General features: G+C 48.2%; 1 protein-coding gene across 1 annotated transcript in view; it reads left to right on the top strand.

The window, feature by feature from the left end:
* The window catches only part of Clic6 (chloride intracellular channel 6), a 44,918-nt gene extending 29,975 nt beyond the window's left edge, over positions 1 to 14,943 (top strand). The window contains exons 2-6 of the mRNA XM_059277306.1: positions 3,129 to 3,238; positions 4,325 to 4,450; positions 5,325 to 5,431; positions 6,166 to 6,347; positions 14,665 to 14,943. Of these exons, the coding sequence (XP_059133289.1) occupies positions 3,129 to 3,238; positions 4,325 to 4,450; positions 5,325 to 5,431; positions 6,166 to 6,347; positions 14,665 to 14,826 (687 nt within the window). The 3' untranslated portion in view covers positions 14,827 to 14,943. The remainder of the gene's footprint in view (positions 1 to 3,128; positions 3,239 to 4,324; positions 4,451 to 5,324; positions 5,432 to 6,165; positions 6,348 to 14,664) is intronic.
* The last annotated feature ends 7,643 nt before the right edge of the window (positions 14,944 to 22,586 follow it).

The following is a 22,586-nucleotide window of genomic DNA, read 5'->3' as shown; positions in this document are numbered from 1 at the left end:
GTTCCCGTAACCCCCTCATTTACAGCAGACTGAGCTAGAAAGAAAGTTTTAGAGCAATTTAAGATGAGGCAACCCTGGGTATGTAAATCCTGTTTTATTGGCACTTGGGGCAGCCAGCTAAGATGCCCAGTAGCCTTCAGTTTATGGGCTCCTCTGGGTTGGGATAATCCAATGTCAAGGCCGCACGGGGGATCATGGGGCAGTTAAACATTTCTTCGTTGTCTTTCCACCATGAGTTTTGTGGCTGTGAGGACCATTCTCTCGCCTTCAGACTGGGTGCTTCGTCAGCTGCAAATCTGTTAGGGAGCCCCCTAAACTTGAGGGGTTTTAAATTGTGTGTCTGTGTGTGTGTGTGTGTGTGTGTGTGTACATGCATGTGCAAATATGCACATGTGTTAGCACCCATGGAAGCCGAAGGTTGACGCTGGTGTCTGCTTCTGTTGCTCTCCACCTTATTTTTCCAAACAGGAGCTCCTGTGTCCCTGGAGCTCGCCATCTCCTTGGAGTGGGATTACAAGCACTGGCCACTCTGGCTTCCTTTCACACGAGTTCTGGGGATCAAACTCAGGTCCTCACGCACACATAGCAAGCATTTACCAACTGAACTATCTCTGTGATAGTTAAACCCAAAGTTTTTATGGAGTTGAATGACAAAGGCAATTCTTATATTTTTAGAAATGTGCTGTTCCTGGACATTTATATTTGTATTTCCACCAAAGGCAGCAGCTGCCAGGGTTGAGAAAGAGGTGAGGACAATTCTGAGGGAAAACATGGGCGTGAGTGTGAGAGCCTCAGAAAGACAGGAGAGCGGATCCGCCTGTGTGACCCCGTTCTTCTCCAGGTGCTGTGGCGGGAGACAGTGCGGGGCAGAGAGGCTTCAGGAACAGAACACATTGACCCGTGAGCTTCAGACACGCTATAGAACAGGAGGCCCACGACTCAGCAGGCCTTTGCCTCCTTCACAGTGAGCTATGATCAGGTCCAGGAGCCAAGAGAGGAGGAGAACCATCACGCCACTCCGTGGAACTTCTAGACGTTATTGAGCTCAGTGGAGCTATTATAAAAATAAGAGGCTTAAAAGCCGGTGAGCAAGTCAGGGCTGGCCAGACTGCACATCCCTGCGCTCTCCTCTCCCTCATCCTCCGCCGGGTCTGACTGTGCCCAAACCTGCAACAGGAAAGAGAATGGAGGACAGGCTTCCAGGCACCAGGCGCTGGGGATTCTATACAGCTCATCCGTGTGCTGCAGAACAGAGAGTGAGGGACCAGGGCAACAGTGTGGTGGGGTCCCTGCAGGGGTGTCCTCAGGTGAGTGAGGCAGGACAGTGTTTCAGGGTCACGTGCTGTGGGATTGTGAAGAATACTGTATCACAACGGCTGCCTTGTCAGTCACTGGACCATCAAAAAAAAAAAAAAAGTCACTGTCTCTACCTGGGGGAGGTACCAGCCTCCTAATAGGCAGAGTAGCAAGTGAATGTCAGCTGCAGGAAGGGAGGCCTGGGCTTGGGGGGATATAGAACCCAGGCACGGAGCTTAGGGGACTCCACATTCGGCAGTCTGTGTCAGCTGGCAACTCTTCCTGTGAATTAAGTTCAGCTTGAGTGGCTGGTACCTTTAGAAACAGAACTGTTGTCCTTTTTCCTCTTAACTTGTGGGAATATCCATTTCTGGGTGTTTGCTCAGTAATTTACCATTGATGACCCCTCCGTGGCTCACCTCCAGAGTGCTCTTTATTTTCTTTGGGTTTTTTGGGAGCCTTTTTTTCTTTCTTTTCTTCACCATACAAACAAGCAGCCGACTTCTGCCTCATGCCCTCCATATACACGGCACTACTTTCTTCTTTCTCTACCTTTCTTTCTTTCTTTTCTTTTCTTTTCTTTTTTTTTTTTTTATTTTTTGAGACAGGGTTTCTCTGTGTAGTTTTGGTGCCTGTACTGTATCTTGCTCTGTAGCCCAGGCTGGCCTCGAACTCACAGAGATCCACCTGGCTCTGCCTCCCAAGTGCTGGGATTAAAGGGGTGCGCCGCCACCGCCGCCGCCCCACCCGGCTTCTTCTCAATTTTCTGTGACTCTAGTTGGCAGAAATAGACCTCAGGGGTGGAATGCGGCTATGTTTTTGTCATTCAAGAATAATTGCATGGTCATGAATTCTGAGGATGAGCATTAGTCCGTTTTCTGTTGCTATAACAAAATACCTGAGGTTGGAGAGAGTATAAAGATTCAACTCCCATGCATGACGTTGGCTTCTGCCTGGCTTTGACGGCAGTCTGATAGTGGGCAGCATCACAGGGCCGGGGGACAGAAGTGATCACATAGAAAGACAGGAAGTAAAGGGTGGGTCCAGTGGTACGTGCCCACAACCCCAGCCCTGGGGAGATGGCGGGATCAAGAATTCAAGGTCATCTTCTGCTGTGGGTGAGTCTGAGCGACCTGAGTTTCTGTCTCAAAACAACCAAATGAGAAACACAACCAAAGACAAGCAGCTGGTGGGGCCTGGCAGCACACTGTTTTGTCTTTTTAAATAACATCTTACTCTTGTGAGAATCACTCCCAGAGACCGGCCTGAATAGATCCCCAGAGAAAAGTCCTCCATGACTTTGTTACCATCTACTAGGACCCAGATTTTTTTTTGTGCAAATTTTTAAAACAAGATTTATCTATTTTTATATTTTACATGTGTATTTGTCTCCATGTATATGGACTATGTGCATGCAGTGCCCATGAGGGCCAGTAGAGGGAGTCTGACCACCTGGAACTGGAGTTAAAGATGGTTGTGAGCTGCCGTGTGGATGCTGAGAACTGAACCCAGGTCCTCTGCAAGAGCAGCCAGTGCTCTTGACCACCAAGCCATCTCTCCAGCCTCAATCCCCATTTTTCCATTGTGTGTGTGTGTGTGTGTGTGTGTGTGTGTGTGCGCGCCGCGCGCGCGCGCGCACACACACGCACGCACATACACATCCCCCTCATTTCTAACCTGTCGTAGACCCTGAGTTAAATGGCCTCAGAAGGCTATGTATACAGTAATATGGCCATTCATAAAAATTCATAATTTGTGTGTGTGTCCTGTGACTGCTGACATCTATCGTTGTGAGACTGGGTCAGGTAAAAATCTCTTTCTTCTACTCTCAGGCTGGTTACGACGGCGAGAGCATCGGGAACTGCCCATTTTCTCAGCGCCTCTTTATGATCCTCTGGCTAAAGGGTGTTATATTCAATGTAACAACAGTGGACCTGAAGAGGTGAGACCGGCCTTCTGTGCCACTGAAATAATTGGACCCACTTCCCTGCGTGCAGCAACACACCCTGTCATGTACGTGCGTGCACATGCACATACACACACACACACACATGTGCACGTGCACGTACACACACACACACACACACACACACACACACACACACGCATCTGTGCTGCGAGCCATATAATGGCATGCTCATCCTTAGTCAGGAGCCTGGATGAAGACCAAGCGCTAGCCCAGCGGTATGGTTTATGTGGAACTCAGGGGCTACAGGAAGGAGTAGGGGTTGGGGTCCAGGGAAAGCCTGCTTTTCCTTGTTACCCAGCAGCAGTGTGCCTCCCAGAAGCCTGCCTGAGCATTGTTCCTGGCTGATAACACTGGCGAGTAACTTTCCCACCTCTGCAGCCAGAAAGGGGGCTGCAGAGGGGTGAGTCCACCCATCATTTCTTAGTGCATTCCTTGGCTTTGATCTCTGTGGTGATATCATGTTCCCAAAATATTGTGCACCCTAATAAACTTATCTGGGGTCAGAGAACAGAACAGCCACAATATTTTAGGCAGTGGTAGCACACACCTTTAATCCTAGCATTCCAGAGGCAGAGATCCATCTGGATCTCTGTGAGTTCAAAGCCACACTGGAAACAGCCAGATGTGGTAACAAGAGCCTTTAATCCCAGGAAGTGATGGCAGAAGCAGAAAGGTATTTAAGGCGTGAGGACGAGGAACTAAGGCTGGTTAAGCTTTTAGGCAGCACGGTTCAGCTGAGATCCATTTGAATGAGGACCCAGAGGCTTCCAGTCTGAGGAAACAGGACCAGCTGAGGAACTGGCGAGGTGAGGTGGCTGTGGCTTATCTGCTTCTCTGATCTTCCAGCGTTCACCTCAATAACTGGCTCCAGGTTTGTTTTTATTAATAAGACCTTTAAATTCATGCTACAGATCTCCAGCAAGCCACCTTGTTAATTCAGGGGCCACTTTGAAATCCTCAAGGGTTGTATCTCTTAAATGGTGAGGGCACAACTAAGCCTTGGCCGTGACTCCAGATGCCCAAGACCATCCATGCCAACCGCTCTTCCCTCCTACCTAGGAAGCCTGCAGACCTTCAGAACCTGGCTCCTGGGACGAACCCTCCTTTCATGACTTTTGATGGCGAAGTCAAGACGGATGTGAATAAGATTGAGGAGTTCTTAGAGGAGAAGTTAGTTCCCCCAAGGTAGGCCTCCTAGAATGGATACTCACGACCTTGTTGGTGCTTTTCTCTTTGGTGATGCCAGAGGAAACGGCCAGGTTAGACACCTTGAGTTAAGATGGACTCTGCTTCTGGTTTGGCTTCATTCCTGTCACTGTGATGAAAACATCCTGACCAAAAGCAGCTTAGGGGAGGAAAAGATCTATTTTTTCACAGTTCCAAGTCATAGTCTGTGATTGCAGGGTAGGATGTAAGCCAGCTAGCCACATCACATTCACAACCAAGAGAGAAATCCATGCTGATACTTGTTACTATTATCCCTGCCCTACATAGTCCTAGGGAATGGTGCCTCCCACAGTGGACTGGATCTTCTTGTATCAATTAACATTCAAGTCATATTTACAGGCCAATCTGATCGAGACAGTTCCTCAGTTGAGGCTATCCTCTCAGGTGATTCTAGATTGTGGCAAATTGACACTAAAACCAACCATCACAGCTTCCCCTCTTTGCATCCATAATTTGGCAATCAGGATGGTATGGCAGAAGTCAGGGAGGGGGTGTTATTGTTGTGTGGGATAACTGTTTCCCATGTCTGACACTAGAAGAGTGTGGACCCTTCAGGAACCTTCTAGTCAAACACCTTTACTAGACCAGGGAGGAAATCAGATCAGGAACATCTGATTGACACCTGTGTCCTAGGATGGGTCTTCCCAGGGCTAGAGACAAGGCAGTTCTCCAAAATCATGTTTTTACTCAACCTTGAGATTCATTGTTTACTAAACTGGTCCAGGGGAGCTTGTCATTTTAATGTCTGCCCAGAGAAATATATTTTTGCTCACTGCATTATCCTAATCAGACTTTGCTTTTTTTGTGACCCTCCAATTTTGAACTCTTCAAGGTACCCCAAGCTGGGAACGCAACACCCTGAATCCAACTCAGCAGGAAATGATGTTTTTGCCAAGTTCTCAGCGTTTATTAAAAACACCAAGAAGGATGCAAATGAGAGTGAGTATTCCCGTTCTGGGTTCTGTCCCCACACGGTCTTCCACGTGGCTGTGGAGAGACGCTGGGCATCTGGCTCATTTCAGGGGGTACAGATGGAAGACTGGAATTGAGGAATTACAGTCTTCTCATCTTTAACTCTGCATATGACTTTGAAGAGATTGTTTCTAGAGTTTGGGAATCCAAAATACAACCCTATTATGGGGAAACATTTCAACGTCCAGCTGTTCACACCTGCAATGTGGGAACTGTTTAAGTGGTGCCTCTGTCACTCTCTGCCTCTCATAGGCTTCTCATACATGTTTAGAAGAGTGGCCGAGTTTGGACTGGAGGGATGGCGCAGCAGTTCCGAGCACACGCTACTCCTGTGGAAGGCGGGAGTTTGGTTCCCGGTCCCTATACTAGGTGGCTCATAACCACCTGTAACTCCAGATCCAGGACACCCAAAGCACCTGCGAAAGGGTATACATACACACAGGCACAGACACAGACACAAATAAACACAAAAGTTAAATTTAAATTATCTTAAAAACAGCCAGATGAGTCCCGGAAGCAGCACAGCTGTGTAGATGGTGCAGGGAGACTGAGTTCTCTCTGCATCTGTTTGCGTCCATCTGGTCTTGCTGCTGACTGGCCCTGTCCCGGGAAGAAAGTGCAGCCACCTCTCTCCTCCAAGGCAGAAAAGAAAGAGGCAGCCACTTGCATGGTCTTAGAAATCTCCTGCCTTTGTGTTTTAGTTTATGAGAAGAACCTGCTACGGGCCCTGAAGAAGCTGGACAGTTATTTAAACAGCCCTCTGCCAGATGAAATAGATGCCTACAGCACGGAGGATGTCACTGTCTCCCGAAGGAAGTTTCTGGATGGGGATGAGCTCACGCTGGCCGACTGTAACCTCTTACCCAAGCTCCACATCATTAAGGTTTGTCTTTGCTCCTGACACCTGTGCTGGGCACATGAAGGAGGGAGGCTTTGTGGTCCTTTGGTCTGACTTGTGCTCGGGCCAGACACCGAAACAGGCCAGGAACACAGACTTGAACTGAAAACGAGCGGTCTCTGTTCAAGGCAGCTGAGCTGCAGTGTTGAGGCACGTGGAACCAGGAACTCCAGCGTTCTCATGAGATACCTGTGGACGTGCTCCCTGCCCCACGCCCTCACTGATGTTCTCAGGGAATCCTTGGCCTTTACCGTATGTGGCTTGGAGATGCTGCATTGTTGACAATTGCAGAGATAAATGTTCCAGGGACAATGGAGGGGTGTCCTGTCAGCTATTAATATCAGCCTTCCATGCTAAGAGCAGCTGATACAGCTCTTGGCTTAGCCTATTTTTTATATCTATAGTTGATATCCTGTCTTCCTAGGCAGTTGAATGTGGTAGAAGAGTCAATGGTCACATACACCTAGAATTATTTGAAGGCGATTTTTTAAATTTTTTTTAAATTTTAATTTTTTAATATCAGTTCTGCTGGGTCACCTGACCTAGTAAATCAGAACTTGTAGTGGCAACCCTAGGGATTCCCAGGCAGCTGGCCCCACACTTGGACTTCTGCATGGCTTCTCTGTCCCCACTTCTCTGTCACTTACAGGCGTCAGTTGTTAGGATCATGGCCATCACTGCTGTGTGTGTGATCCTCAGACGTCCAAAGAAGAAGTCTGTGCCGTGCACGGGGGCATCTTGATTAGTATTAAATTCTCACTAGATCTAGAGCTGGAGCAGAAGTGTAAGGGTGGGAAAAAGGAGAAACACAGGGAGATACAAGCCAATGCCATGTTCTGAGTGTGTGTGTGATTGGCCGGTAAAATCACCCATCTGCTTCCAAGAGTCCATGGTGGGCTACCTGTCACCCTTGGTCACTCCACGTTATAACCTCGCCTTTTTCTTCCTGGACACCTTTCTGCTCTCTCCCTCTCAGCCTCTAGCTTTTTCCTTCTTCCTTCCGTGTGGTGCTTCAGGGAGATCTACTTCAGATGGATACTAGTGATTCTTTGAGTTAATGTCTTCTTTAACAGCTTTGTTAAGGTCCCAGCATCCAAAGTCTAACAAAAGCTTCTCAGTTCTCTAAAACCTAAATCTAGAAGTCATTTTCCAATGAGATATGTACGCCAACTGTGTTTCGGTTTAGTCCCTTTCAGGGATGGAACTTTAGTCTTTCCTAAATAGGAATGATATAGCATCAGACAGGTTTGTGCAGGATGAAGAAGAAATTCTAGTTGCTCTGACAAAATGCTTGAGAAAACCAATGTAAGAGCAGAAAGGTTTGTTTCGGCCTGTGGTTTCGGAGGAGGTATAGTCATGATCAGCTGGCTCTGTTGATGTCAGGCCTGTGGTGAGCAGGCAGCTCACCCTGTGGAAGCCAGAGAGCACCGAGAGAGGGCCTGGAGACAAGACCTTCAAAGGCTCCTGGTGACCTAGGCTCCACTGCCTATTACCCAGTCAGCTGCAATTAACCAATTGGTGAAACTATCACCAACTGACATGAGGGTGGCGACCAAACCTTCATTATAAAAGTGTCAAATATCCAAACCACAATAAAGAGCAGGAGAAATGTCACAGCCACACAGCACTGATCACAGTGTGGTTTACTCATATAAAAAAGAGGGGGATGGAGAGATGGCTCTGTGGTTAAAAGCACTCGCTGCCCTTGCAGAGGACCAGAGTTTGGTTCTTAGCATTTGTAAGACAGCCCACAACCACTTGTAACTCCAGCTCCAGGGGATCCAACACCTTCATCTGCCCTCTACGAGTCCTTGCATGTAGGTGAACATATAGACACACACATATATGTAAACAGTGGAGAGGGTGAGCTGCAGGGGTGGGAGTGAGGGTGGGGGGCTAAAGCAGTCCATGGTGCTAATAGAAGACCTAGAAACAAAATCTTCAAAGCCATTTAGCACTTACGATGCTAAACTATTTAATGATCTTCCAGAACAGAGTACTTCTGAAGGAAATGAGAATCAGTCCAAGGGAATTATGGTAAAATGCAAGAGTCGAGAGATTTATAATTTATTTCCCTTCCTGAAACCCACTGAAAATGATATTAAAAATAGAGTATTGGCTTCATCTTTCACAAGCCTACAAAAGAATGACAGATCATCCACAAATGAAAAGGAATTTAAGAGACGGGGCTGGTGCATGATTCTAGATATATATTTTTTCTTTTACACCCTAAGAAAATTGTCCTTGATCTTCAATTTGAGTCCATTGTTTTTTTTTTTTTTTCTTCCCCAAGACAGTGTTTCTCTGTGTTGCCTTGGCCGTCCTGTAGACCAGGCTGGCCTCAATCTCACAGAGATCCACCTGCCTTTGCCTCCCGAGTGCTGGGATTAAAGATGTGTGCCACCAACACCCAGCCAGAGGTCTTCAGAAGTAAACAATTCAGTCATGAAATGGGGGAGATCTTTGCTGTGAGGCATGCCCTGGTAGTGAGGGAGAGGTTACAGAGAACACTTCTGGGGGAAACCTCTAAAGAGACAGTTGAAGGAGGATTACACAGAGGTGACATCTTTACGGCCTGTGCCCAGCCCGGTGCACTGGGGCGTCCTGGAGGGAGGTGGGATAGGAAGAGAGAAAGGATCGGCCATCATGTTTTCTGGCTGCTGGGGAGGGAAAGAAGAGTGCCCTTATTCTAACGCTAACTCCAATGCTCCAGTGTAACCTCCGCCTCTAACCTGACTCTAGCTCTAACGTGTCCCCCAGGGAGAGTAGAGGGCAGTGCTTCTCAAGTGAATGCTTGACTGGGAATACGGAGCTTGCTCTCCAATGGTCCTGTCTAACTCTTATTGACCCACATAATTTCTAAGCAAGTGGTAGCTCCAATATGTCTGCCTTGCTAAACCATGACTAGCAACAAGAAAGAATCCACGTGGGGCCACCGTATAGCTAGAGACAATAAAAGTGGAGAAAAATGATGGGGCTGGATCTGAGGACAAGTCACCTAAAATCAAATGGACAGGGCCCAGATGTTAATGTTCAGAATGGGAGACGAGGGAGAAAAAAATGAAGGACAGGGAGGATGGGGAGGAGAGAGAGGAGAGGAGGGAGAGAGAGGAGAGGAGGGAGAGGGGAGGAGAGGAGGGAGAGAGAGAGGGAGAGGAGGGGAGGGGAGGAAGAGGAGGGGAGGGGAGGGGAAGAGGGAGAGGGGAGGAGGGAGAGGAGAGGAGGGAAAGGGGAGAGAGGAGAGGAGAGGAGGGACCATATGGTGAGACAGGAAGTGACCATATGGTGAAACAGGAAGTGACCATATGGTGAGACAGGAAGTGACCATATGGAGAGACAGGAAGTGACCATATGGTGAGACAGGAAATGACCATATAGAGAGACAGGAAATGACCATATGGTGAGACAGGAAGTGATCATATGGTGAGATAGGAAGTGACCATAGCTGAGACAGGAAGTGACCATAATGTGAGACAGGGAGCATTCAGACTTGCTCTTGTATAGCCGACTTCCCCACAGGATTAGCCAGAGTCCTATGAGAACTACTGCAGTCTCTCCTGAGGGCATTGCCCCAGTGATGCCCTTCTCTAAGCCCTGCTTCTTGAAGGTTCCATCACACATTGTCCCACTGAGACCCAAGCTTCCAACACATGACCCTTCAAGGACTGTACTCAAACCACAGCAGTAATGATGACACAGATAAACAATGGAAACCTACAGGGGAGGGGGAGAAGTTCACAATGGCCTTAAATATCCCCATGACATAAAAAAATCGGAAAGCAGTGGCATTACCTCTAGAGAGGAAAGACTGTCTAGTGTGTTGTGAAAGAGTTTTATATCCCCAGTTATTATCCACCCAGACACCGGTCTCAGCGAAATAAGCACTCCTGAGCAGTGAAATTGCTATATGATGAAATACTCAAGTGATCGTGAAATAGGAACCCGAGACAGATAAGGTGTGTGTTGGAAAAGGCTGTTAAGAAACAGGGAGCCTGTCTCACCCTAACGTAGAGCACAGATTTGCTCGAAGGACACTGGCTTGCTCACGGACTATCACAAGAGTGAGAGCCTGGGCAACCTAACTACCCGGTCCCAACACACAGCTCTGCTATTTACCTGTTTGGTTTCTCTGTTCTTATTTGTTTGGTGAACACATGCCTCAAGGGCTTAGAGGGAGGGAGGGATGTAATTACATTTTAATTAAAAATAAAATAAATTTATAAAACGATTCTGCAGCTGGACATTCAATAGGCAGGGACAAGTCCTTCCCATGAGCTGCTTCGCTTGGAGATGCAGCCCTTTCAGCGGGGAACCCAAGCTGACCCTAGCACAGAGACCAGACAGCAGCCACAGGCAGAGTAAGGAAAGTCAGGATGTGATTGGATGTTGTCCCAGGCAACGGGGTGGTGGGAGGGGTGGGAGGAAGGAGAAGAGCCAGAAAGAAGTGGAGACGCGAACATGCCCTCCTTTGTCATCACCAGGAATCGAACTTGATAGCTAATACTAGGGGACTCTCAGAAAGAATTAAACCACAGCCTCTGAGTCACTGAAAGGGAGTGTGTGTGTGTGTGTGTGTGTGCGCGCACATACACATAGGAATCAAATATTACATCACCTGGGGTGGGGAGATGGCTCAGTTGGTAAACAGTTTGCTGCTGTACAAGCATCAGGACCTGAGGCTGATCCCCTACAACCCACATGAAACAAGACAGATGCCGCCAGGCATTGTGGTGTGTTCTTGTAATCCAGCATGGGAAGGTGGAGACGGGAGAGTCACAGGGTCACAGGCCAGACAGTTCAGTCACATCTTCAAGTTCCAGGGTCAACAGGAGATCTTGTCTCAAAAATGAGGTAGAGGAAAGGGGATTGGGGTGATGGCTAAGCAGTTAAGACACTTGTGCTCCTGGCAGAGGCCTCGAGTACGGTTCCCGCCGCTGGCAACCACCTGTGACTCCAGCAGCAGGGACCGGAACACCCTCTTCTGGCATCTGGGGACATCTGCATGTATGTGTGCATGTGCACATAAGAAATAAATCTTTACTACAATAAGGTGGGGCAGGAGGGATGCATCAGTGGTTAAGGGCACTTGGTGCTCTTCCAGAAGCCCCGAGTTCAGCACCCATGGCAGTCAACCCACAGTTGCCTGTAACTCTAGGTCCATGGGATCCAACACTCTCTGTGGCTTTCACAGGTACCTGAACTCACGTGCATAGCCCCACTCCCATACATACATATAATTTTTTTTTTCTTTTGGTTTTTCAAGACAGGGTTTCTCTGTGTAGCTTTGCGTCTTTCCTGGAACTCACTTAGTAGACCAGGCTGGCCTCGAACTCACAGAGATCCACCTGCCTCTGCCTCCCGAGTGCTGGGATTAAAGGCGTGCACCACCACTACCTGGCAATACATATAATTTTAAAAAGTAAATCTAAAATAAAATTTCAAATGTAGTCAGCGATCAAGAAAGTCACCCCGCCGGGCGGTGGTGGCGCACGCCTTTAATCCCAGCACTCGGGAGGCAGAGCCAGGCGGATCTCTGTGAGTTCGAGGCCAGCCTGGACTACCAAGTGAGTCCCAGGAAAGGCGCAAAGCTACACAGAGAAACCCTGTCTCGAAAAACCAAAAAAAAAAAAAAAAAAAAAAAAAAAAGAAAGTCACCCCATGTCAATCTGACCTCCACAGAGTGTGTGCACACACTCGCACACCATCATATGCGGATACACAGGCACATGGAGATGTATACACAGAAAGAGAAATGATAAAAGCAAGAGTCCATGTGGGATAGTAGGATATTTAGTCAATTAATTAATATTAATTAATATTTTAATACTCATTAATATTAAAGTATCCAGGCCTGATGGTGCAGATCTGCAATGCCAGCAGCTGCCTGTGAGGCTGATGGGAGTAGATTGCAAGCTCAACCCTGCCTGGGTTACAGAGTGGGTCCAAGGCCTGCCTGGGCGAGTTAATAAGACCCTGTATCCAAATAAAGAGTAAAGAGAGAGCTGGGTTCAGTGGTGGAGCGCTTGCTTAGCTTGCGTGAGACTCTAGGTTAAGATTTTTTGAAAAGGTCAAAGGTGAAGCAGATGAGTGTCAGTCCAAGAAATAAGAGTTCTTGACATGAGCATCCTTAAATCCGCATTCAGGTTGAAGAACGCCACACCATGCCAGAGGCTTTCTAGATGTTCCTTGGTCCTAATTTGAGGCCACACTGCACCAATGGCTGCTGGCTTCACAGTCCGATGAGTGAATACTAAGATCTGATTTGTGCTGAGTCTCCTGTTCATTCCAACATGAATCCCGGAAGCAGTGGGGAGGGAGGTGACATGGCAGAAATGGCCACTGTAGCTCTGGATCCCTGTGGCAGATGAAATTGTGCTTCTCCCTTTCCAAGCACGTACGTCACAGTCCTAATCACTACTCCCCCAGGACGGGGCTCATGTGGCATGTGGGTCTTTGCAGACACAGTTAAGTTGAAGGTGCAGGAGAGACAGCTGGACTCGACTCTAGTATGACTTGCCGCTGTCTTTGCTAAAAGGGGATTTAAGACAGAGACACACAAACGTCTCAAGAAGACATGAAAAGACCTGAGTTGTCCTCCACAGACAAGAGCTGCGAGAAGTTAGAAGGGCCTGAGATGGATTCTAACTCGGAACCTTCAGTGGAAGCAGAGCCCTGCTGACATCTTGACCTTAGATTTCTGGCTTCTGGGACTATGATAGAATAACTTCTTGTTCTCAGTTTTTCAGGTGTGGGGCACTAGCCGAGTCACACATCTCTCATCATTGGACGCTGTCCTTAGCGACTGATTCCCCACTTGGCCCTCCCCAGGCCAGGAAAGCATCTCATACTGCTGAGTGTCTTAGAACATCCACCCCACGTGTTATTTTCTTGCTTCTGCTGTCTCCGTGACGATGAGGGCCATGCTGTTTTGTTCACGCATCTGACCTCTGCACATGGTACACTCACGGTTGAGCCATCTGCTTAGGGCAGACTGATGAATGTAGATGTAACCAACCTTCTTATTAAATAAGAAACACAGAACCAATGCAAAGAAGAAAGCCAAGAGGTCAGAGCTAAGAGCTAAAACCTTACCCTTCCTCCTGCAGTGGTCCTACCTCTCCGAACCAGAGCTACCCCTGTGTTAAAGTCTTTATATAGAGTTCCTGTTCTGCCTTCTCATTGGTTGTAAACCCAACCACATGACCGCCTCATCACGGCCTGTCTGTATAGGCCTCCAGGTTTTCCATGATTGGTATTGAGATTAAAGGCATGTGTATCCAATAATTGCTGTATCCCTGAACACACAGAGACTTACCCAGCTCTGCCTACCAAGTGCTGGGATTACCAGCGTATGCCACCACTGCCCTGCTTTCCTATGGCTTGCTAATAGCTCTGACCCCCGGGCAACTTTATTTATTAACATACAAATAACATTTAAATACAAATAAAATATCACCGTAGACGAACTTCTGCAGAAATACCACGCACAGATGTTAGGGATTGCTGGAAATGAGATTGAGCAAGTAGGAGAAGATACAGATGTTAAGAGACCCCGATGCAGTCCAAGATGAAGATCTGTCATATGCCTTCACGTGCCACATAACATAGCAGCTGACACCTGACAATGCATCGCACAGACACAGGGAGAAAGCCATTGGCATGTTGCACACATGCAACAGTGGATCCCAAGGATCCTTCCTTGGTAACCTGGCGGGCAGGACTGCAGGGATCTCAGATTAGTTGTTCTTATTGTTGTTGTTGTTATTATTATTAGCTTTGAGAAAATACAAGAAAAGAAGCTCAGAGGAGGAAGGGTGATTTTGGCTCACAGTAAATCAGCTCACAGTAAATCCCTCACGTCAGGGAGGGCAAGGAGGCTGGAAGGGCGAGGCATCCGGTCACAGTGCCTCAGCAGTTAGGACACAGAGAGCTGTGGATGCTGATACTCAGCTCCCTATGTCATTTTGATTCAACCCAGGCCCCCAGCCCATGGAATCATGTCTTCTCCAGTTAGGGTGGGTCTTTCTACCTCAACTGACTCAGTCTAGAGACCCCCTCACAGACACGCTCAGAGTCTGTCTCCTGGGTGAGTCTGGATTCTGTCATAGAGCGATTGCATTGCGTCCTGTACCTCTGTCACCTTTCCTGTTCCCAAGCTGCTCTAGCAACGTTAAAGTGCCACCATGGGCAGCCCAAATGACCATAGGATGACGTCAGGAGCTTGGCTATGCACCTCTGCAGGACCGATTGTCTGATTTGACCCACGTGACCCTTTTACTCATCATTTTCTCTTCATTTTCAGATTGTGGCCAAGAAATACAGAGATTTTGAGTTTCCTTCTGAAATGACTGGCATTTGGAGGTACTTAAACAATGCTTATGCCCGGGATGAGTTCACTAACACATGTCCAGCTGACCAGGAGATTGAACACGCGTATTCAGATGCAGCAAAAAGGATGAAGTGATGCTGGGTTGCTTCCTGTCTTTTTCTCAGGCGAGTGAGCAAAGCTTCCAGGAGAGCCTTCTACGCATCTTCCTAGAAACAGCTTTTGCAAAGTAACTCCGACTCTCTCAATGCCACCAGAGGATATATGGCCTTGTAGTTCTACTCATTCCTACATCTCATCTATGCTAATTTACGTCTTTGAGATTCAGGACTCTTGTAATCTGTGTTTAGGGCAATAGAGTTGTGTGCTTTGTTTCAGAGCACATTGGCTTTGACTTTGGGTCCCTCCGTTTTAAAGAAGTTAGTCTTTCTTTGATAGTTTTGATAATCACGTGTAGCTTGGTTTTCTCTTCTTAAATATAAATGAAATGTTGCTTTATACGTACAATATACTTTTGAACAGCATTAGAGGGTACAAAGAAGAAAGTAAAAATCACCTAAAACTTATTCTATGTAGCTTCTGATAACAAATTTGGTGAATATGTCTAGACTCTCCACTCTTTCATGCATGCCTGTGCACACACATGTGTGCACACATATCACATACAATTTCATTCATCTGTGATGTGGCATTTGTAAGAGGCTGAGGAGGGGACCTCTTGGTGTCTCAATGTTCATCACAAAAGACTTGTCCCCACTGAGCCACACAGGGACTGTAGGTCCCCCCTGCAGAGCCAAGGAACAGCAGGACCTAGGGTGATGGGGCCAGGGTGTCCCCTTCTGCTCTGAGTCCAGGAAAGGTGTGGAGGAGAGGGCTCCCCTCATCCCCGTGCCTTTGGTTCTAGCTTCCTTCCTGGTTCCTTCTCTTCTTTCCTGCAGAGGGACTGTGCCTTCACAGGGCCTCTTCCTATTAGTGGCAGCTTGGAGAATCTCCTTGCCTTATGCCTCTGACTCCTGTTCATGGTGGTCTTCTAGTGATGAGGATGTGGTTGAGGCTAGCTCATTCACATCTACTTTCTATCTCATTCTGAGGCCAAGCAGGAGAACCAAATTCCAGAATAAAACCCAGAAAGTCCGACTCTCGAGGAGTTCTGGAAAATGGTCCTTTACGAGGGAGCCGAGGAGTGTCTGGTCTACTGTGGCATTCCCTCCACCACTCCTGTGGCCACCATGCATTATAGCTTGACCCATGGGTGGGCTGCTGGGCTCCAGTCCCGTTGTGGATGAGAAGATGTGAGGTTGCTTAGCTACTCTGCAAGACTTCTCAGGTGTATGCCTTCACACTCACACATCCTACAGGAAACATCTCTTGGAGACTTGGCTGAGGCTTGTAGTGGGTGCTGGAACCCTCGTGCATAGTCTACTCAGTGGGCAATTTGTTTGGGTGAGAGTAAGATACTTTAAAACAGGAGATCCGCCGGGCAGTGGTGGCGCACGCCTTTAATCCCAGCACTCGGGAGGCAGAGCCAGGTGGATCTCTGTGAGTTCGAGGCCAGCCTGGACTACCAAGTGAGTCCCAGAAAAGGCGCAAAGCTACACAGAGAAACCCTGTCTCGAAAAACCAAAAAAAAAAAAAAAAAAAAAAAAAAAAAAAAAAAACAGGAAGATCCTAAGATTGAGTGAAGAGTGTCTTATAGGACACAAGTCCAATATGGAGGCCGCTTCATTTCCTTGTTTCTTGGAATCACTGGCTTCAGCCCATCAGTCACTTTCTTTATCACTTGAAGGAGAAGGTTGTCAGGGTCGTGTCTGTCTAGCCCATGTCACCACAGTCCACGTTATTCCACATCTCCTTAGGAGCCAGCTTTTTAAACCTGCTTTTACAATGTGATATTCATACTTGGTAAATGGGTAGATGATAGGGTGGTAGTCCTGTTAATTCTGTTCTTTTAGATATTAAGATGATCACCAACTGTGTGCCTTACAGATTAAATACTTTCAATCAGCTTTGTTGTTTTCCTTTAGTTTCTTTTCGTGTGTGTGTGTGTGTGTGTGTGTGTGTGTGTGTGTGCGTGTATGTGTGTGCGTGCGTGTGTGTGTGCGTGTGTCTGTGTGTGTGTGCGTGTGTGTGTGTGTGTGCGTGTGTGCGTGTGTGTGTGTGTGTGTGTGTGTGTGTGTGTGCGTGTGTGTGTGCGTGTGATGTGCCTGCACGTGTGCCTTTGGGTTTGGGTGTGTGGGCGCCCGTGTACATGTGGTAAATGCATGGGAGACCTGAGGATAGTGTCAAGAATCTCCCACCTTATTCTTTGGAGGCAGAGTCTCTCAACCAAACCCAAAGCTCTGTATGGCCTGTCTCTCTAGACAGCTTGCTTTGGGGGTTCATCTCCACCTCTGAGGCTAGAATTGCAGGGTGTGCCACCGTGCCTACATGACATTTACCTGTAGTCTAAGGGAGCTGAACCCTGGTGCAGCAAACACTTTAGCTGCGGAGTCATTTCTCTCTCTCTCTCTCTCTCTCTCTCTCTCCCTCTCTGCCTTTCGCATTTGGATTTAAAGGAATAAACTGAAGACTATCAGTGTCTTTAAAAAGGTTGAGATCAAATCTGAACCAGAGGTCGCAGACCTGGTCCTTGTTGCCAGCCTGACTCTCTCTCTGCTCTGCTTCCGGCTCCACCCTCAGCCCCACCTCCGGCCCCACCCAGACCCACCTCCCAGCCCTATTCCACCCCCAGCCCCGGCCCTACCCCAGCCCCAGCCTCACCCCCACCTCCACCCTCCGTGGTGAAATTCCAGAGAAACTGATTGTAACATTGGGGATGACACAATTCCTTCTCACTTTCAGTTGTTGTTAAGACCTGAGCATTAGAAAACAATTCTGATATTGTTATTAGAAAGCCAACTTTCCTCTGACTACAGACCCTCCAGCAACAGGCTGAGCAAGAGCACCGCATGGCTGTCCTCTCTAGATCCTCCCAACAAGCGGGGATGGAATAGAAAATGTCATCCGGATAGGCCTTCACTCCTGACGTGCAGACCCACGCATACATGCACACTCACTCACACACGCACATGACATGTTCATCGCACTGTCACAAAGACGTGTACATGTGTACTTGACACCCTCACACATTCCCACACACATTCCCACTCACATGTACGTGCCCTGCCTCCCCCAACTCCCAGAGCAAGTGGAGCTCAGGGCTCCCCTTCAGCATCTGCTGTCATGACTAGTGACTCCCTCCTCCCAGTAGAGTCCCAGCCGTCCTTAGTCCTCACTTTCGGTGGTTCAGAGTTATTCTTGAAAATAATTGCCTGAAAAACATTAGAATATCCCGGTCCTTCTTCACTTTTACAGCTAAGAGAACAAAAAATACGCTTCATTCTAAGAATGTGTAATCCACAGTTCTACAAAACGGACAAAATAAGTAATAAACATTACAAACTGGCAATAGTTTACCTTACCTGAAGTCAATTACCTTTCAAAGTTTGACTTTCTGATTAGTCTGTTACCATGCTCTGGGCTGGTCATTTTATAGTGCCCGATGGATAGTTGTGATCCCTGGCCACAGGGACAGGCTTATCTGGGACCTGCAGGTCCAGTCTGTCTCTCTCTGTCCTCTGTGTGCTTAGGAGGCCACCAGCGCCGCTGTAGTCCGACTTGGGCAAAGTCACTGTTCTCACTGCAGAGGGTTCAGCTTGAGGTTTGGACAACTGCTGTTTTGAGTGAGGCTGTACAGTCAGGGAGAGCCCAAAGCTGCCATTATTTGGTCTGCACTGGTACAGGTAATGAGGTCGGGTCGTGGTCTAGGGGAAATCATGTTCAGAAGCGGTAAGCTGCACACATGGATGGCATGAGAAGCCGCCTGTCCAGAGAGTTAGGCCTTAGGTCAGCCTGCTAATAAGGTCTTATCCTACCCACTATTTGCTTCACTCATAACCATCCACCCGTCCTGGGTCACTCATGGCGCTTCCAGGGTTTCTGGCTCTTCTATGGATTTAACCACGCTCTTAGAAGTCATTTTCCTCTGAGGGTTCTGCCAGCTCTCACCTCTTCCTCAACCTTTCCCATCATACTCTTGGTGATGGGGCAAGCACAGTGGCACCAAGGGCTGGCCTGGAATTGTCCACAGTCCATCCGACCAGCTGGCTCTGTTTCCCTGACAGTGTCTTTCCAAGTGGCTGCTGTTTGTGAATCCGGGTTAGCCGTCTTTCCGAAGCTCTGACTTTCTATGTACCAACACCTCCCAGGGCCATGCAAGGCTCTTCCAATCTTCCGACGTCTACAGGCTTCAGAGTAATCTTGTGATAATCCCAATACCCAGAAGTGAGTTCGTCCTTTCTGAGAATGCGCCTTGGTTGAGAACAGGAAATGTTTTCAAATGACGTGAAGGTTTTCACTTGCTTGTTTGATTTTCCCATTCAGGGATTATGTGCTAAGAAGTTGAGCATGTCTCCAGCCCCTTTCTCCAGAAAGGCTTTGGAGGCAGCACTGAGAAAACAAAAAACAAAACAGCCAGATCCTGAGCAGGTGTAAGGTCCTAAATATGAGCTGGGCATGGTGACTCACCTGTAACCCCCCCTGGGGGTGCTGAGGCAGAATGATTCCCTGGAGTTTGGATCTAGCCTGGCCTGCAGACTCAGGCTTTATCTCAAAAAGAAAGTAAAGTTCTCTATAATCTACAATGTATCTGGCTGTAAGTCAATTGCTTTTTAAAAAATGTACTCTTCTGATTGCCTAGTGCCATAAAATACAAGCTGTCAGAATGGATCGGGTATAAATTCGTAAGTTTATAGAAATTTGATCCATTGTCACAGGCAGGAAGCATATATACTCCGAATGCTTAGCTCCCTACAACACAGGGATGTTGGGATGGTGGCCACCCGAGTCTAAGCTGTCCCCTTCGGTCTCTGGGTGACTGGGTGTGTAGAGCTGGCCTAGGGCTTTGTCAGGCACACTGAACTGAGAACCTCCACAGCAGACTGGCAGCTTGATTGGGAAGCCATCTTGTTTGACTTGAACACACCGTTTTCAGTTGTCTAATATTTGCAAGAGACTCAAAGAAATGGAAAAGGTGATAAATCAAGACTAGTCTCCCGAAAGCCATGAGTCCTAGATGTACACAAGGCAGGCTCTCCTCACCAGTAGGTGGCACTTCCTCCCTTCCTGAAACCTCCTCCACCTCCACTGGGTTGGACTTGAAGTACTAGTTGACCATTCCAGCCTGATGTGGCCATAGATTTGAGACGTCATCTAAACACAGCCCAGGCCTCTGGGTGTCTTCCTAGGGGACTCACCTGTCGAAAGGTGGCCTTACAGGTCCAGAGAACAAAGTGTGAATTTACCCTGTTGGTCCCAGGAAGCCAAACCCCAAGTATTGGGTTTTTGTTGTTGTTGTTGTTGTTTGGTGTGTGTGTGTGTGTGTGTGTGTGTGTGTGTGTGTGTGTGTGTGTGGTGTGTACTGAAGAATGACCATGGGAGGGGGCATTTTGCTCAGTCCTGTAATTTTCTGCCTTGTCATGGAAGTACCAGGGACAAGAAGCTCCTGGTTATGCCTGAAACCAATGCATGTGGGACAGTGGTGTGATGAAATCAAGTGTATGGATGGCTGATTGTGTGGCAAGAGATTCTGGGACATTTGAATCCATCTCAGGAACTCAGAGACCCAGCTAGAGACTCATGGGTGTCCCACTGACAGAAGGGGCCTCATCACCTGACAATGCGTGGTGTATCATGGTATAAGGGATGTCCCAAGAGTGTCTGTCTACTTACTCCACCCTATCCCGTTGTAACAGGGATCTTAAAAGTTCTTATTAATAAAATCAAACCTGAGCCAGGTATTGGGGTGAAATCTGGAAGATCAGAGAGACAGAACAAGCCACAGCTAACCTCACCTGGCCAACTTCTCAGCTGATCCTGTTTCCTCAGACTGGAAGCCTCTGTGTCCTCATCCAGAATGGGTCTCAGCTGAACTGTGCTGCTCAAAACCTAAAAGCTCAACCAGCCAAATGCTTCTAGTTTCTGGTCCTCACGCCTTATAAACCTTTCTGCTTTCTACCACCACTCCCTGGGATTAAAAGCGTGAGTCACCATGCCTGGCTGCTTCCAATGTGGCCTTGAACTCACAGAGATCCAGAGGGATTTCTACCTCTGGAGTGCTAGGATTAAAGGTGTGAGTGCCACCATTTTCTAGCCTTTGTATCTAGTGGCTGTTCTGTCTCTGACCCCAGATAAGTTTATTAGGGTGCACAATATTTTGGGGAACACAATACCACCACAACCCCACTCTCTTTCCCCCCACAAAAACAGGTGGACGAGGCAATACCTCACATGTAGCTGGGAGCTGAGATCGTCATCAGGCATCGACTAGATGTCCTCTAAGGTTATCTCTCCTTCAACTCTGATTTCTGAATCCTGAGTTATAGCATCATATGGTGTAGTGATGAATGGTATTGCTAGGGGGGACCCTGCAGACGATAAAGGTGGCTGTGGTTAGCTTTGAGTACACACACACACACACACACACACACACACACACACACACACACGTGCTCAAGAGCATATATATGTGTGTGTTTTAAAGTGCTCTCTCAAAATTCCCAGTGACTTAGAGCTGCAGAATGTGACCTTCTTTCAAAAGAGGGTCTTTGTAGATGAAAATAGTTACATTTTCATGAGGTCCTATTGGTGAAGCTGATCCCTAATTCTGGTGTCACTGATGTCATCATAAGAAGAGACACTGCAAGACGCAGGGAAGGGGCCGTGTGCAGGGGTGGGGGGGGGAGGGGTGAGAGGCGGGAGGGGTGCAGCAGAGAGCCTGGGAACTCCAGGGAAGGCTGCCGCCACCAGAAGGTGGAAGAGGTAAGGAAGCATCCTTCCCCAGAGTGCTCACGTGGAGCTGGGTTCTGCTGATACACTAATTGAAAGTCGAGCCTCTGGCCCTGTGAGAGGGTAACACGTTCTGATGACTTAAGCGCCACCCACTGTCTTCATGATACTTTGTTACCGAATCCCCAGGAAAGACTCCAATGCCTGGGCGTCTGTGGGAAAGAGCTGTGTTAGTTACTCTTACTGCTGTGACAGAATCCGCGGACCACCGGAGGAGGGGGGGCTTGTTCAGAGTCATGCTCTGTGGCCGGAAGGCTTGGGGCCGGGAGTCACTCCAGGCTGTGGCAGTGGAAACATAGGCAGTGGGTTATGTTGCTGTGGCAGTCAGGAAACAGTGAAGACCAGAAATGGAACCGGCCTCGAACCCTCAGGCCCTACTCAGAGGGCCCTGCATCTGCCTTCCAAGTCCTCATGCCTGGAGAGTGGCAAACAGTGTCGGCAGCTGGGGACCAACCGTACAAACAGTCTGTGGGCGACACTTTGCATCCAATACACCAAGAGCTGATCCTCCCGAGCCTCACTTCCCCTCTCCTGTCAAATGTAGGGATTGCACAGCATTACCTTTCTACGCCTTTTCCACCTCTTCAGCGCTCAACCCTGACTCGCACTGATGGGCTCAGCCCCAGTGATAATATTTGAGAACAGTCTCCAAGCATAGAAGTGCATACTGTCTCTGTTAGTCACTGACTCATCGCTGTGACCAAACATTCGGCAAAGTCACTTAGGGGCCAGGGTTTGTTTTGGCTCGCAGCCTGAATGCACAGGGAAGTCATGGCGACAGATACATGGCAGCTGGCCCTGCCGCCTCTGTGGTCAGGAAGCAAAGTGAGAGAGATGGATGTTAGTGCTCAGCTCTTTACTCAGTCCAAGACCCCAGCCCACCGGACAGTGACACAGTGGGAGTCTTTCCTCCTCAGGTGAGTCTCCTGGAAACATCCTCATAGGCATGCCCCGAGGTGTTCTTCCACCACTGTCACCCCCAGTCAAGTTGACAGTCACAATGTCCATCACAG

This window comes from Peromyscus eremicus, chromosome 12 (genome assembly GCF_949786415.1).
Source record: "Peromyscus eremicus chromosome 12, PerEre_H2_v1, whole genome shotgun sequence".
NCBI lineage: Eukaryota > Metazoa > Chordata > Mammalia > Rodentia > Cricetidae > Peromyscus > Peromyscus eremicus.
This window is presented reverse-complemented; position numbering and strand designations above follow the sequence as displayed.